The 12,368-nt window shown below is 44.7% G+C and overlaps 1 protein-coding gene across 1 annotated transcript in view; it reads right to left on the bottom strand.

Moving 5' to 3' along the window:
* Nucleotides 1–1,913: 1,913 nt before the first annotated feature.
* tnmd (tenomodulin) overlaps nucleotides 1,914–12,368 on the bottom strand; it is a 208,394-nt gene continuing 197,939 nt past the window's right edge. The window contains exon 7 of the mRNA XM_038775967.1: nucleotides 1,914–3,037. Coding sequence (XP_038631895.1) covers nucleotides 2,831–3,037 — 207 coding nt within the window. The 3' untranslated portion in view covers nucleotides 1,914–2,830. The remainder of the gene's footprint in view (nucleotides 3,038–12,368) is intronic.

Here is a 12,368-nt window from a genome sequence, read left to right as displayed (position 1 = left end):
ATAATATCTAGTTCCAACAAATACAGCAATTAAAGTGCTTTAGAAATCAGGATGGCTTATCCAATTTTAATCCATTTCAACTCACTACTACATTCTACAGTCAAACTACTTTTAATTCTTCACCAGGGCAGCACGGTAGCATTGTGGATAGCATAATTGCTTCACAGCTCCAGGGTCCCAGGTTCGATTCCGGCTTGGGTCACTGTCTGTGTGGAGTCTGCACATCCTCCCCGTGTGTGCGTGGGTTTCCTCCGGGTGCTCCGGTTTCCTCCCACAGTCCCAAGATGTGCAGGTTAGGTGGATTGGCCATGATAAATTGCCCTTAGTGTTGGGTGGGGTTACTGGGTTATGGGGATAGGGTGGACGTGTTGACCTTGGGTCGGGTGCTCTTTCCAAGAGCTGGTGCAGACTCGATGGGCCGAATGGCCTCCTTCTGCACTGTAAATTCTATGAAAAAGGAGAGCTGAACTGACTGCACTTTCAAATGCTGCCACAGGGATAACACATGAAAACTTGCTGCACCCCACGCTGCACATAAACCATACTTGGATTGTGAAGATGGGCCTTTGAGAGCATAATGCAACTTCTTTCGGTCCAATCTCTGAGCAAATGCTACTGTGCTTCTCCAGAATCTTGCTAAATGCTCAAGGGTCTAATTGAAATAATAATCTCATATTTAAAAAGTGGGTTTGTTTAGTTATCCAAGAAACACCAGCCTTTCTCAGCACTGAGTCGATGAAGTTGCATACTTGCTTGGTATCTGTGCTCCCCTTGTTTTTTCCTGAATCGTTGACTTGTTTTTTGCCCTATTTGTCACTATTTCAATTATTCTGTCACTTTGGTGAAGGTGACAATATCACTACAGTCTGGTATGTGCTGATCAGGTACGTGCACATGCTATGTATTTCATTCCACTTGTGGGTGACTGAGGTGGTTGAATGAATTGTTGGCATCATGCTTGCTTGTCTCTATTTAATCTGGTAGGACAGGTGATTTGAAGTACAATAGAGAGATTGTAAATTATAGGCCCATGTAAAATTTAAAAATGCCAGCTGTCATGATATGCAGACATGCAGATAATGATATACAGACAGGCACAGACAGCTAATGAACACAGAGAACAGGACATGACCAATGAGCAGGCAGGACACTCAGGGGTGGTATCTCACTATAAAAGGCATGAGGCACTCACACTCCACCTCTTTCCACTGATGAACATCTACAGAGTGAGTCAGGGTGTATTTACAGTATCACACCTCCAGCACGTGGCTAAGAGCTAGTCTGGCTCAGTCGGGCAGAGTAACCACACTTAGGTTAGCAGAGGGTCGAACTCATAGTGAATTGTGCTAACTGTGCTACTGGTTCAATAAATCAGATTGAACTAACTTCAAGGTCTGGAGTATCTTTTGGTTAAAGCTGCATCCAGTTGCAGCCTCATATTATCCCAGAGTACATAACACGACACCAGTTGTTTTCATAAAACCCATTTTTGTTTTTAGAAATTACAAGTGGCCCTCCTACGGGCTGCTCGCAGAGGGTTTACATTTCATGGACTGTAAAATCAGGCGGGCCGTAATGTGATCAGATCCTGTCCCGTTGGATTGGTTACATTAATGGTATCCTGCAAATAATACATAAATTCTACTGCTAAAGCATAGTTATGCATATCTTAGTCTGTAAGCATCATAGCCTGATAGTATAATTGTGGCTGTCCTGGGTCAATTAGAGACTAATTGCTTTCAGCAGATCATCAGGTCATTAAGAGGTGAAGCGAAGGACATTTGCCCTCATATTGGCAATGAAGGACTTTCCTTCTCTCTTAAAAAGCATTAATATGTGTGCGTGTGACATATGGAGCATGACAAACAGACACTGAAGCATATGCGAGGGTGATGGAAATTAAATGTAGTCTATTTATTTGAACAAGATACATTTATTAATTTTGTGGAAAAAATCCAAGTCTAAATACAATACATTCCTACAATGATTGAACTACGTACATTGTGTATAGAATATAATAATGGATTAAGATGCTTGCTGTAAGAAATTCCAGATTACGTGTGCAATACAGTAACAATGAAGACAATGTTTCTTAGACAGGACAATGCGATACTAAAGGTAGCACAATGAATAGCAGAGGAGGTCATTTTCCATTTTCAAATTACAATTAAGTACATATATTCTTTATAACCTGTACCCTGCTGAGTAAACAGAACCTTGATGTGGACATCATGAAAAATTCTATGACTAATGCTTACAGAGTTTAACATTTAAAAGAAAATGTACTTGATGTTTCTGTTGTGTGGGTGTAGTTGTTTATTGTGTCTTGTGTTGAGTCCCTGGTTCTCCAGAGGACTGACTGACTTTCTATATTTGCAAAATTAGCTTTTTACCTTTGGCATGTAGTTTAATGCATTTCCACTACTTGAATAATTTGGTAACTGCCGAAAAATCCATGTTAAAAGCACAATTCTAAAATAAAGAACAGACATTCTCCTGGATCAGGAAGTGTTTGATCGTAAAGTAGAGCCCCAGGCTTGGGGTTCACTAAGGAACACAGGTTGTGAGCCATAAACGAGACATACTCCCGCACCGTTAATAAAATGCTAATTTTTACAGAAGATGACTAGAATGATGTTCAAAATGTGTGGTGTGAGATCTTACTGACAATGATCTCGAAGAAAAGTGAACGTTTGAATTCCTTGTTTTAATAGAGCCGTTAACTGACCATTTTTAAATTGTTGATGGCTGGATACAAAGACCTGGCATTTCAAAGGGGGGAGAATTAAAGAGGATGGAATACACATTCCAGTCTGCTGACACGTGCCTCTTATACCCTCCCGAGCATGCGTGCGACCCACCAACTGCAGGGCATGATAATCCGACAGATGACACGGCAACCTCGGTAGTAGTAAGGATATGGCATGTAGCCGCCGAGAGGTTCACAGACTCGCCGGCAATGTCGCCGTCCACGGTGACACGGAACACAACAGAATCCATGATGGTCAAGCAGCTCGAAGTTGATGTTATTCGCCTCCTGTAAAAATTTTAATTTATTAAACCTTCTCAGCTTTCATAAGGGTAAAAGCACTGCTTTGCTTTAGATATTCCACATATAGAGAAAGGGGATACCAATGTAATATGTGGGTCTGCACCACTGTGTCAATTTTTCCCATGATCAGTTCTTAATGTCGCCATTTTTAAAAGGAAATGCCTATGTAAACATGTCACGCTGTAATTACACTCTCCTACCAGCAGTATCATCTTAGTTTTGTGCCTCTTAGGTTCCCGAACTATATTGCAAAGAAACTACCCCCTGCAAGCAAACCTCGTTCATTGCATCCCAAATTACTGTCTGGGTTGGGAATATATTAAATTAATTTAATTTATATTATATTTTAAATATCGACAGCAGCTTGGGAATTTCTCACAGCTGCAATCAGGGTTACTTCAATTCTGTCTCACCCGACCTTCCAACGCAGGTTGTTGGACAGTCAGAAGGCAGGTATGGGAGGGGGGGGGGGGGGGGGGGTTGGGGCTGCCAGCCAGTTATGCGGAGCGGGATGAGGGGCAGGGGAGGTTTGTGTCAGTGACTTGGGGGTGCTGGCCAATTGGGGGAGGAGGGGGTAAACATCAACCAGTTTGGGTGGATTGGTTGGGGCGGATGTGTGCATGCAGGAGGTGGATGTCAGGCAGTACGGGGTGAGGGGGTATTGGCCATTTTGGGGTGACGTTGGGCAATTGGGAAGGGGGTATGCTGGCCTGTCCAAGGAGGCATGGGTCATTGGCAGGGTGTGGGGTGCTGGCGGTTGACCTGTTGGGGGTGTGTTTAGGTTGGGTGTCAGCCAGTCAGGGGTGAGCATGTGGACAGCACGGTAGCATGGTGGTTAGCATAAATGCTTCACAGCTCCAGGGTCCCAGGTTCGATTCCCGGCTGGGTCACTGTCTGTGCGGAGTCTGCACATCCTCCCCGTGTGTGCGTGGGTTTCCTCCGGGTGCTCCGGTTTCCTCCCACAGTCCAAAGATGTGCGGGTTAGGTGGATTGGCCATGCTAAATTGCCCGTAGTGTCCTAAAATGTAAGGTTAAGGGGGGGTTGTTGGGTTACGGGTATAAGGTGGATACGTGGGTTTGAGTAGGGTGATCATTACTCGGCACAACATCGAGGGCCGAAGGGCCTGTTCTGTGCTGTACTGTTCTATGTTCTATGTGGGTGCGGAGCTGGCAGGTTGAGGGGCTGTTGACGACTTCAAGGTGGGGGGGTGGGGTGGAATTTGAGTCAGGCACTGCAGGAGGAGGAGGGGGTGGGTACTCTGGGTGGAGATGTGGGCCAAAGTTTGAGACTTAAGTTGAATTTTCAAATAGTTCCCAGTGCAGGACAAGTGCCCTCGGGAAGTTTGCACTTCCCAGGTAATTGACTGCGATCTGTACCTGGAATAACTCCTGGGGGGCAGGGGTGGTTGGTTGTGGGGTTCCCTGGTGCATCCTTGGGCTAACCTCGCCAGATTTGACAATTGCAGCTCAGACATTACGGCCCTGTATTTTATTTTCACTTCCCATCTACCAATCATTGGGAGACAGACTAAAAAATATAGCAACTAGTGCTGCGAATTACTATCATATTATCATATGAATACTTATTCAGAATTTTTGATCCCCCTTTTCCATTGAGTTGACCCATTGATCAAACACGGCTGTTAATATTATCAAAAGTAATTCCCATTATTGGAAGATATATAACTACCTTGAGGTTTATCTGTGCAAGGAATTAGTCATAGTGGAAGGGGGCAGTCTGGTGAGAGGCTCCAGCAGAGCAATTTCAAAGGGACAAAGCTTATCTCGTCATCTTCATTTTTCCTTCAATTTGTCTTGTCTGCATGCACAATAACATAGCACAAGCCAATCTAATTTATATCTAATGAGACAGATGACTGTCCCTTTATCTGTTTTGAAAATGATAGAAAATAGCATTATCTTCAGTTAGACTTCATCCATTACTTTCCGCTGATGATTTTTCTTTATAAAAATTATCTTTAAAAGTGTTATTTCAGTGATCTTTTGACTGATTGCTTTGCTAAAAAAAAAAAGCCAAGGTCGCTGATTGGTTTGATTTTCTCTTGACTTAAAAGTAAAAAAACAAATAAATATTTGGGAAAAAAAATCCAAATATGATTTAATCAGGTTTTGCTCTGACAGTGGTGAAATATATCTGTCAAACCACAGTGCTTATCTTTTCCGGCTTACATCAAAATAGCTATGAATCATGTTTTTACTCAGTGCACTACCTCTCGTGAAAGAGAGGTTTTTTTTCATGGGTGAGTTCTCTATCTAGATTCTAATCTCTTTCTTATAAGTAATCTTGTCTTTATTTTATCAATTTTACCGTGTTCCCCTGAATGTTCACCTCTTGTCCCTCCAAATGTACTGACTTACCACCTTCCTCCTTCTTACCTCATCACTGTGTTGAAATCAAGCTCCCACCGGAACAACAGTGGGGGGGGCAGTGGTGGCGTTATATTGTCACTGGACTAGCAATCCAGAGACCCAGGGTAATGCTCTGGGGACCTAGGTTCGAATCCCACCACCTTCACTTACTGGATGTCAAAATCTGGAAATAAAATGTCTAAAGGTGACCGTCAAACCATTGTTGTAAAAACCTATTTGATTCGTTAATGTCCTTTAGGGGAGGAAATCTTCCATTGTTATCTGGTCTGGTCGACATGTGACTCCAGACCCACAGCAATGTGGTTGACTCTTAAATGCCCTTGGGATGGGCATAAATATTGGCCCAGCCAGTGATGCCCACATCCCATGAACAAACAAAAAAAACAGGAGCAGGCCATTCATTCCCAAGCCCGTTCATCATTGAATTAGATCATAGATGATATGGATATTAATTCCATCTACCAGGCTTAATTCTGGATCAGTTTATATCCATTTCAGTTTTGACATGTTCAATTGATCTAGCCTCAACAATTTAATGAGAGCGAGTTCTTGATTTCCATTACAGTGCATGTGAAGAACTGCTTAATTGCTGACTTCACCCCAAACAGTTCTAATTTTATCATTATCCCTTATTCTGGGCACCCTCACAAGAGGAAATATATCTCCCTGATCGACTATCACTGATGTTTCACAGCGCCAGGATCCCTAGTTCGATTCCCGGCTCCGGTCACTGTCTGTGTGGAGTCTGCACATTCTAGCAGTGTCTGCGTGGGTTTCCTCCGGCTGCTCCGGTTTGCTCCCACAAGTCCTGAAAGACGTGCTTGTTAGGTGAATTGGACATTCTGAATTCTCCCTCAGTGTACCCGAACAGGTGCTGGAATGTGGCGACTAGGGGTTTTCGCAGTAACTTCATTGCAGTATTAATGTAAGCCTACTTGTGACAAGAAAGATTATTATTATCTTAATCATCTTAAACATCTCAATTGGATCATCCCTTGATCTTTAATCAGGGGACGAGACGCCTCATCTGTGCATCTGGTTCATATAATTGAACCCTTTAGTCCAGTTTTATTTTGGTGTGCAGCTCTGTCAATCTTCATAGAACCCTGGAGCTCTTTTATCACCACTGAGTAACCCCTATAGGCACAGATTCTTAAAATCTTAAGCTTGGCATCACCTAGACATACCTAGATGTCAGTAGACTAATAGTCCAGAGGGCCTGACTGATGCTCTGGGGACATATAGGTTCACTCCCAACACAGCAGCTGGTGGCATTTGAATTCAGTTAATAAAACCTGGAATGTAATCGTGACCATGGCAACAATCATTGATTTTTGTAAAAATCTATCTGGCTCACTCATGTCCTTCAGTGAAGGAAATCTGCCGTTTATACCTACGCATGACTCCAGACCCACAGGTAAAGTGGCCTGGTAAACTGCTCAGATCAAAGGCAATTAGGGATGGACAAATTTACCCGTTTAAGGGGGTCAATTAGTTTATTTGCTTTTAATGAGCTCAAAAGAGCATAAAGGCACAGTTCAGTTTGATTTGATAAGTTTCCATTAAAATTTTAGTTGCAGTAAAATCATCATGCCCCTTGAAAAGGGGTTATAATAATCTTTATTAGTGTCACAGGTTGCACTGTTAACACTGCAATGAAGTTACTGTGAAAATCCCCTAGATGCCACACTACGGTGCCTGTTCGGGTACACTGAGGGAGAATTCAGAATGTCCAATTCACCTAACAAGCACGTCTTTCGGGATCTGTGGGAGGAAATCGTAGCACCCGGAAGAAATCCACGCAGACACGGGGAGAATGTGCAGACACCGTACAGACAGCAACCCGAGCCAGGAATCGAACCCGGGTCCCTGGTGCTGTGAAGCAACAGTGCTAACCACTGTGCTACTGTGCCGCCTATTTGTTTCTGAGTCTCAAAAAGTGTCTCAAGACAAACAGCCTCTGGCCTTACTACACTGAAAACACTCGATCATATCTGATCTCAGAAGCCAAGTTAATATTTGGATGGTGGGCCTAGTACACTAGCAATATTTCAAACCTGAATGGCTCAATGGGTTGCACCCTGACCTCAGCCAAGGTTAAAGGTCGACTCCAGAACTCCTGTGACCACGTTTAAAGGGGCTGCAATGTCACATCTCCCCCAAAATGTTATTTTAATTTGATAAGTTTCCCTTCAAGCTTTATTTGTTTTCGTAACAGCACCCATTTAAGGTATTGATCATTGGTTTATTTGTTCATTGTTTGCTCAAAAGGGTATAAAGAGAAACATTGTCACTGATGGTGGATTGTAGATTTAGGAGCAATAGGTTTGTATTAGTTGACTTAGTGAATAAAATCTAAAGCTCAACAAAGATTGACTTTTGGTCTCCTTCATCTACTGCAGGGGTGGGCAAACTTTTCCGTGCAAGGGCCGCATTCAGAAATTCACAATTCACAAAGGGCCGCATAGTATATTAAGTAAAATAATTACTTCACCCGGTTATGATTCTGGGCGCCTCATATAGAACATAGAACAGTACAGCACAGAACAGGCCCTTCGGCCCTCGATGTTGTGCCAAGCAATGATCACCCTACTCAAGTCAACGTATCCACCCTATGCCAGTAAGTAACCCAACAGCCCCCCCCACCCATTAACCTTTAAAAAAAAAATTTTTTTTTTTTTTTTAAAATAACTTGGTGGGCCGCAGAAATACCTTTGGCGGGCCGCATGCGGCCCGCGGGCCGTAGTTTGCCCACCCCTGATCTACTGGATGTCATAGGTTTAATAGCTATCAGATAGTGATGATGTGGAGATGCCGGCGTTGGACTGGGGTGAGCACAGTAAGAAGTCTTACAACATCAGGTTAAAGTCCAACATGTTTGTTTCAAACACTAGCTTTCGGAGCACTGCTCCTTCCTCAGGTGAATGAAGAGGTTTGTTCCAGAAACATTTATATAGACAAATTCAAAGATGCCAGACAATGCTTAGAATGTGAGCATTTGCAGGTAATTGAATCTTTACAGATCCAGAGATAGGGGTAATATTTGGACCTCTTTAACCTGGGGTTACCCCTATCTCTGGATCTGTAAAGATTCAATTATTGCCCACTTGTGACAATAAGTTATTATTACCTTGTCTGGCTTTCATATAACTTCACTCCTTTTGTAAAAAATTGACTCTCAACTGCCCTGTGAAATAACCTAGCAAACCATTAAGCTATATTAAGCCCCTCAGCAATACAAGATCAAGGCTCACCACCACCATCTCACTGTAATTATGGATAGGCAACAAATGCCAGTTGCCATGTTCCAAAAATGAACTCAAAATTTTGAATAGTTGCCCAAATATTTCACAACCACCTGGGTGGGTGGGTGGGGGAGGCATGCCTTTAACTCCTGCAAAAAACACCTTTTTGCCAGGCGTGTGATCTCTTGCCTCTACAGCACGGTAGCACAAGTGGATAGCACTGTGGCTTCACAGCACCAGAGTCCCAGGTTCGATTCCCCACTGGGTCACTGTCTGTATGGAGTCTGCACATTCTCCCTGTGTCTGTGTGGGTTTCCTCTGGGCGCTCCGGTTTCCTCTCACAGTCGAAAGACGTGCAGGTTAGGTGGATTGTCCATGCTATATTGGGTTATGGGGATAGGGTGGAATTGAGGGTTTAAGTGGGTCGGTGCAGACTTTGTGGGCTGAATGGCCTCCTTTTGCACAGTATGTTCTAAGTAATGTCTCCATAAGTGGTTCAGTGTCAATTTTTGTTTGTTAACACTTCTGTAAGGCACCTTGGGAGGTTTTACAATGATAGGGATGCTATATAAATGCAAATTGTTGATGTTTACACCGTTTTTCAGCTACATGCCAGCAAAGGCTGGGGAATCTCAGGGCGCTTCAGTCTAAAACTCTGCAAAACTGAATTTTTAATGGAATTGCTCAGGCAAAGCTTGCCACGCTACACAATGCAAAATGAGAGCATTCTTCTCCTCCCTGCCTGCACGTTTGGAGAGCAGTGCATTGCACCGGCACCCTGAAGTCTGGCAATAAACAAAGATGCTACATTTATGGCAGGGGAAATAATTTTTACTGAAGTGCTCGTCTTATTTTTCACTGCAGTTGTAAAGAGGCAATAGGTTTCTCTCGGAGGTAATTTTAAAAGATGGTTGTTCAGAAAAATAATAAAGAACAATAAAGAAGAAGCATTTCCAAAGCAGAAGCTTTTAGCAGAACTCATTGACTGGCGCTCTTGCTTCTCAGTGGAGTTTCTTAATCAAGAATGCAAGTAAACCTCATTGTTATGCTTTTTCAAAATAATGTTAGATTTGAGGCGGAGAGAAACCTTCGTCCAGGATAGATTCTTGCTGATGAGATTGTGATGGCCCGAAAATAAAATCATGTGAAGCACACAAGAGTGGTCGAAAATCTTACAAGGTAAGTTATGGAGAAAGAGCAAATTGTAACAGAGGAGCGTCTCAGCACTCGGAGTTGGTGGCGCATTGGGAATGCTAGTAGTCCAGAGGCATAGACTAATGCATTTGTACCCGTGGGTTCAAATCCCATCACGGCGGCTGGCGAAATTTTAATTCAGTTGGTAAAATTTGGAATAACGTTTTGCTGTTGTGGAGCTCCATGAATTCTGCGCTGGCATCAACACTTCGTCTCAGAAATGGAGAATCCAGCCCATGGTCTTTACAAGGAACTGCTTGACAATTTCTTCTACCCACGTAACAATATAATCATGTTATTGTTTTTCAAATGTTAATACTGCGATATAAACAATAAATAGCTCTTCATGATCTAGGTAAAGTTATGTTTTTCAAGTTTGTATTTGAGGACATTGGGGGAGATATTTGCTCATCTAGTGCCGCTTCTTGTTGCTTCTTGCGCAATCCATGTGTCATTCTTCAATGAAAATTGTGTGAAACATACAGGTAACGGCCTATTTCACTGCTTGTCCCCAGAGAATCAAGTTAAGTCTGCCTGGCGCTCCTCGGTGTAAAACAGCATGAATCCATTTCCCCTCCAGTGTCTCTAATTAATGAGAATCAATGCAAGTTGAATCAAATCCTTCTACTCTCCTATAATAGACATTTGGGGGCTGTATTGATTATCATTTTGTGCAAAATGAATTCCTGGTCACTTTTAATTCCTTCACTCTTGTCCAGTCAATTCTTTTCAATTGAATGTACTTTTGAGTTACTCATAGCCTTGCCTGCTGCTGCAATGAATTTACTCTTGCAGTCTTTTGATTTGACTTAAGGGCTGGGATTCTCCCCTACCCGGCGGGGCGGGGGGTCCCGGCGTAACGGAGTGCCGCCAACCACTCCGGCGTCGGGCTTCCCCAAAAGTGCAGAATTCTCCGCACCTTTAGGGGCTAGGCCCGCGCCGGAGTGGTTGGCGCCAAGCCGACTGGTGCCAAAACCGGCGCCAACGGCCTTTGACGCCTGCCGCCCGGCGTCGGGGCTGGCCGAAAGGCCTTCGCCGGTTCGCGCATGCGCCGGTGCATCAGCGGCCGCATGTAGGCCAGACCGGATGTTCTCTTCTGCCTCCGCCATGGTGGAAGCCGTGGCGGCGGCGGCGGAAGAAAAAGGGTGCCCCCACGGCACTGGCCCGCCCGCTGATCGGTGGGCCCCAATCGTGGGCCAGGCCACCGTGGGGGCACCCCCTGGGGTCTGATCGCCCCCCAGGACTCCCGCTCGCGCCGCCGCCACCAGAGGTGGTTGAAACCACGTCGGCGGGATTGGCCTGTCAGCAGCGGGACTTCGGCCCATCGCGGACCGGAGAATCGCCGCGGGGGCACGCCGATCGGCGGGGCGTGATTTCCGGCCACAGCGGGAGCGGAATTTACGCCGGCCCCGGGCGATTCCCCGACCCTGCGGGGGGTCGGAGAATTCTGCCCCTGGTTTCAGGTTATATTTTTTACGGGGTACTTTCCACTCTTTTCCATTTTCTTCCACATTTGCATATATCTTGTGAAAAATTGAGCACCTTATTTTTCATTTATCCTTTCATGGGATAAGGGCATTGCTGGTGAGGCCAGCATTTGTTGCACAAGCTTAATTTGCCTTCAACTGAGTGACTTGCTCCCCAATTTTAGAGGGCAGTTAAGAGTCAACCACACTGCTGTGGGTTTTGGAGTTACTCGTAGGCCAGACCAGATGTCAAAACATTTACAGCTGCCATTTTTGTATTGTCACCAATCACGAGCCATTGCTAGGCCTCTTCCGTGAATAGCAGCATCTGCAAGGATTCAGCACTGGGCTCTGTTACTGGCTGCTTATGAATACTCTTTCATGCACTGCCCAGGGACCCAGATTGCGCATGCTGATGCATTGAGATGTCTTCCCCTGCAGATAGAATCTGAGAAACCCTGCTACAGCAGACAAAGTGATTGCTGTCCTGAATGTCATGGACCCCTTGCCTGTCACTGCCTCGTGTGTTTGTGACTGGATGCAATCCTGTACTAACCAAGGAGCACCATCTAGTGCTATACGGTGGGCAGTATAGGCCTCTACCAGGGGAGTTGAAGGCTTTCTCCTCAAAATCGTTGGAGTTGACCGTGGGGAACCAGGGTTGTTGTCTCTGCGAAGGGACCGGCTGTCACATTGAAGGACCTTCAAAGCAGCCACCCCGGAGTACCCAAAATGAAGATGCTGGCGAGAAGCTACGTCTGGTGGCCGGGTTTGGACACTGATATCTAGACGTTGACCCAATAGTGCAACGGGATTCGCCATGTCCGCACTACCCCATACCATTCTGCAATGAATGGTTTGGCAGAGTGGGCCATGCAGATGGTTAAACAGGGGCTCAAGAAACAGACATCCAGTTCGATGGACACAAGACTGGCAAGATTTTTATTCTCGCGCATGACCATGCCACACGCAGTAACTGCTGTAGATCTTTTGAGAATTTTTTTTCTTTTGTTTTAAATT

This window comes from Scyliorhinus canicula, chromosome 17 (genome assembly GCF_902713615.1).
Source record: "Scyliorhinus canicula chromosome 17, sScyCan1.1, whole genome shotgun sequence".
Classification (NCBI taxonomy): Eukaryota; Metazoa; Chordata; class Chondrichthyes; order Carcharhiniformes; family Scyliorhinidae; genus Scyliorhinus; species Scyliorhinus canicula.
This window is presented reverse-complemented; position numbering and strand designations above follow the sequence as displayed.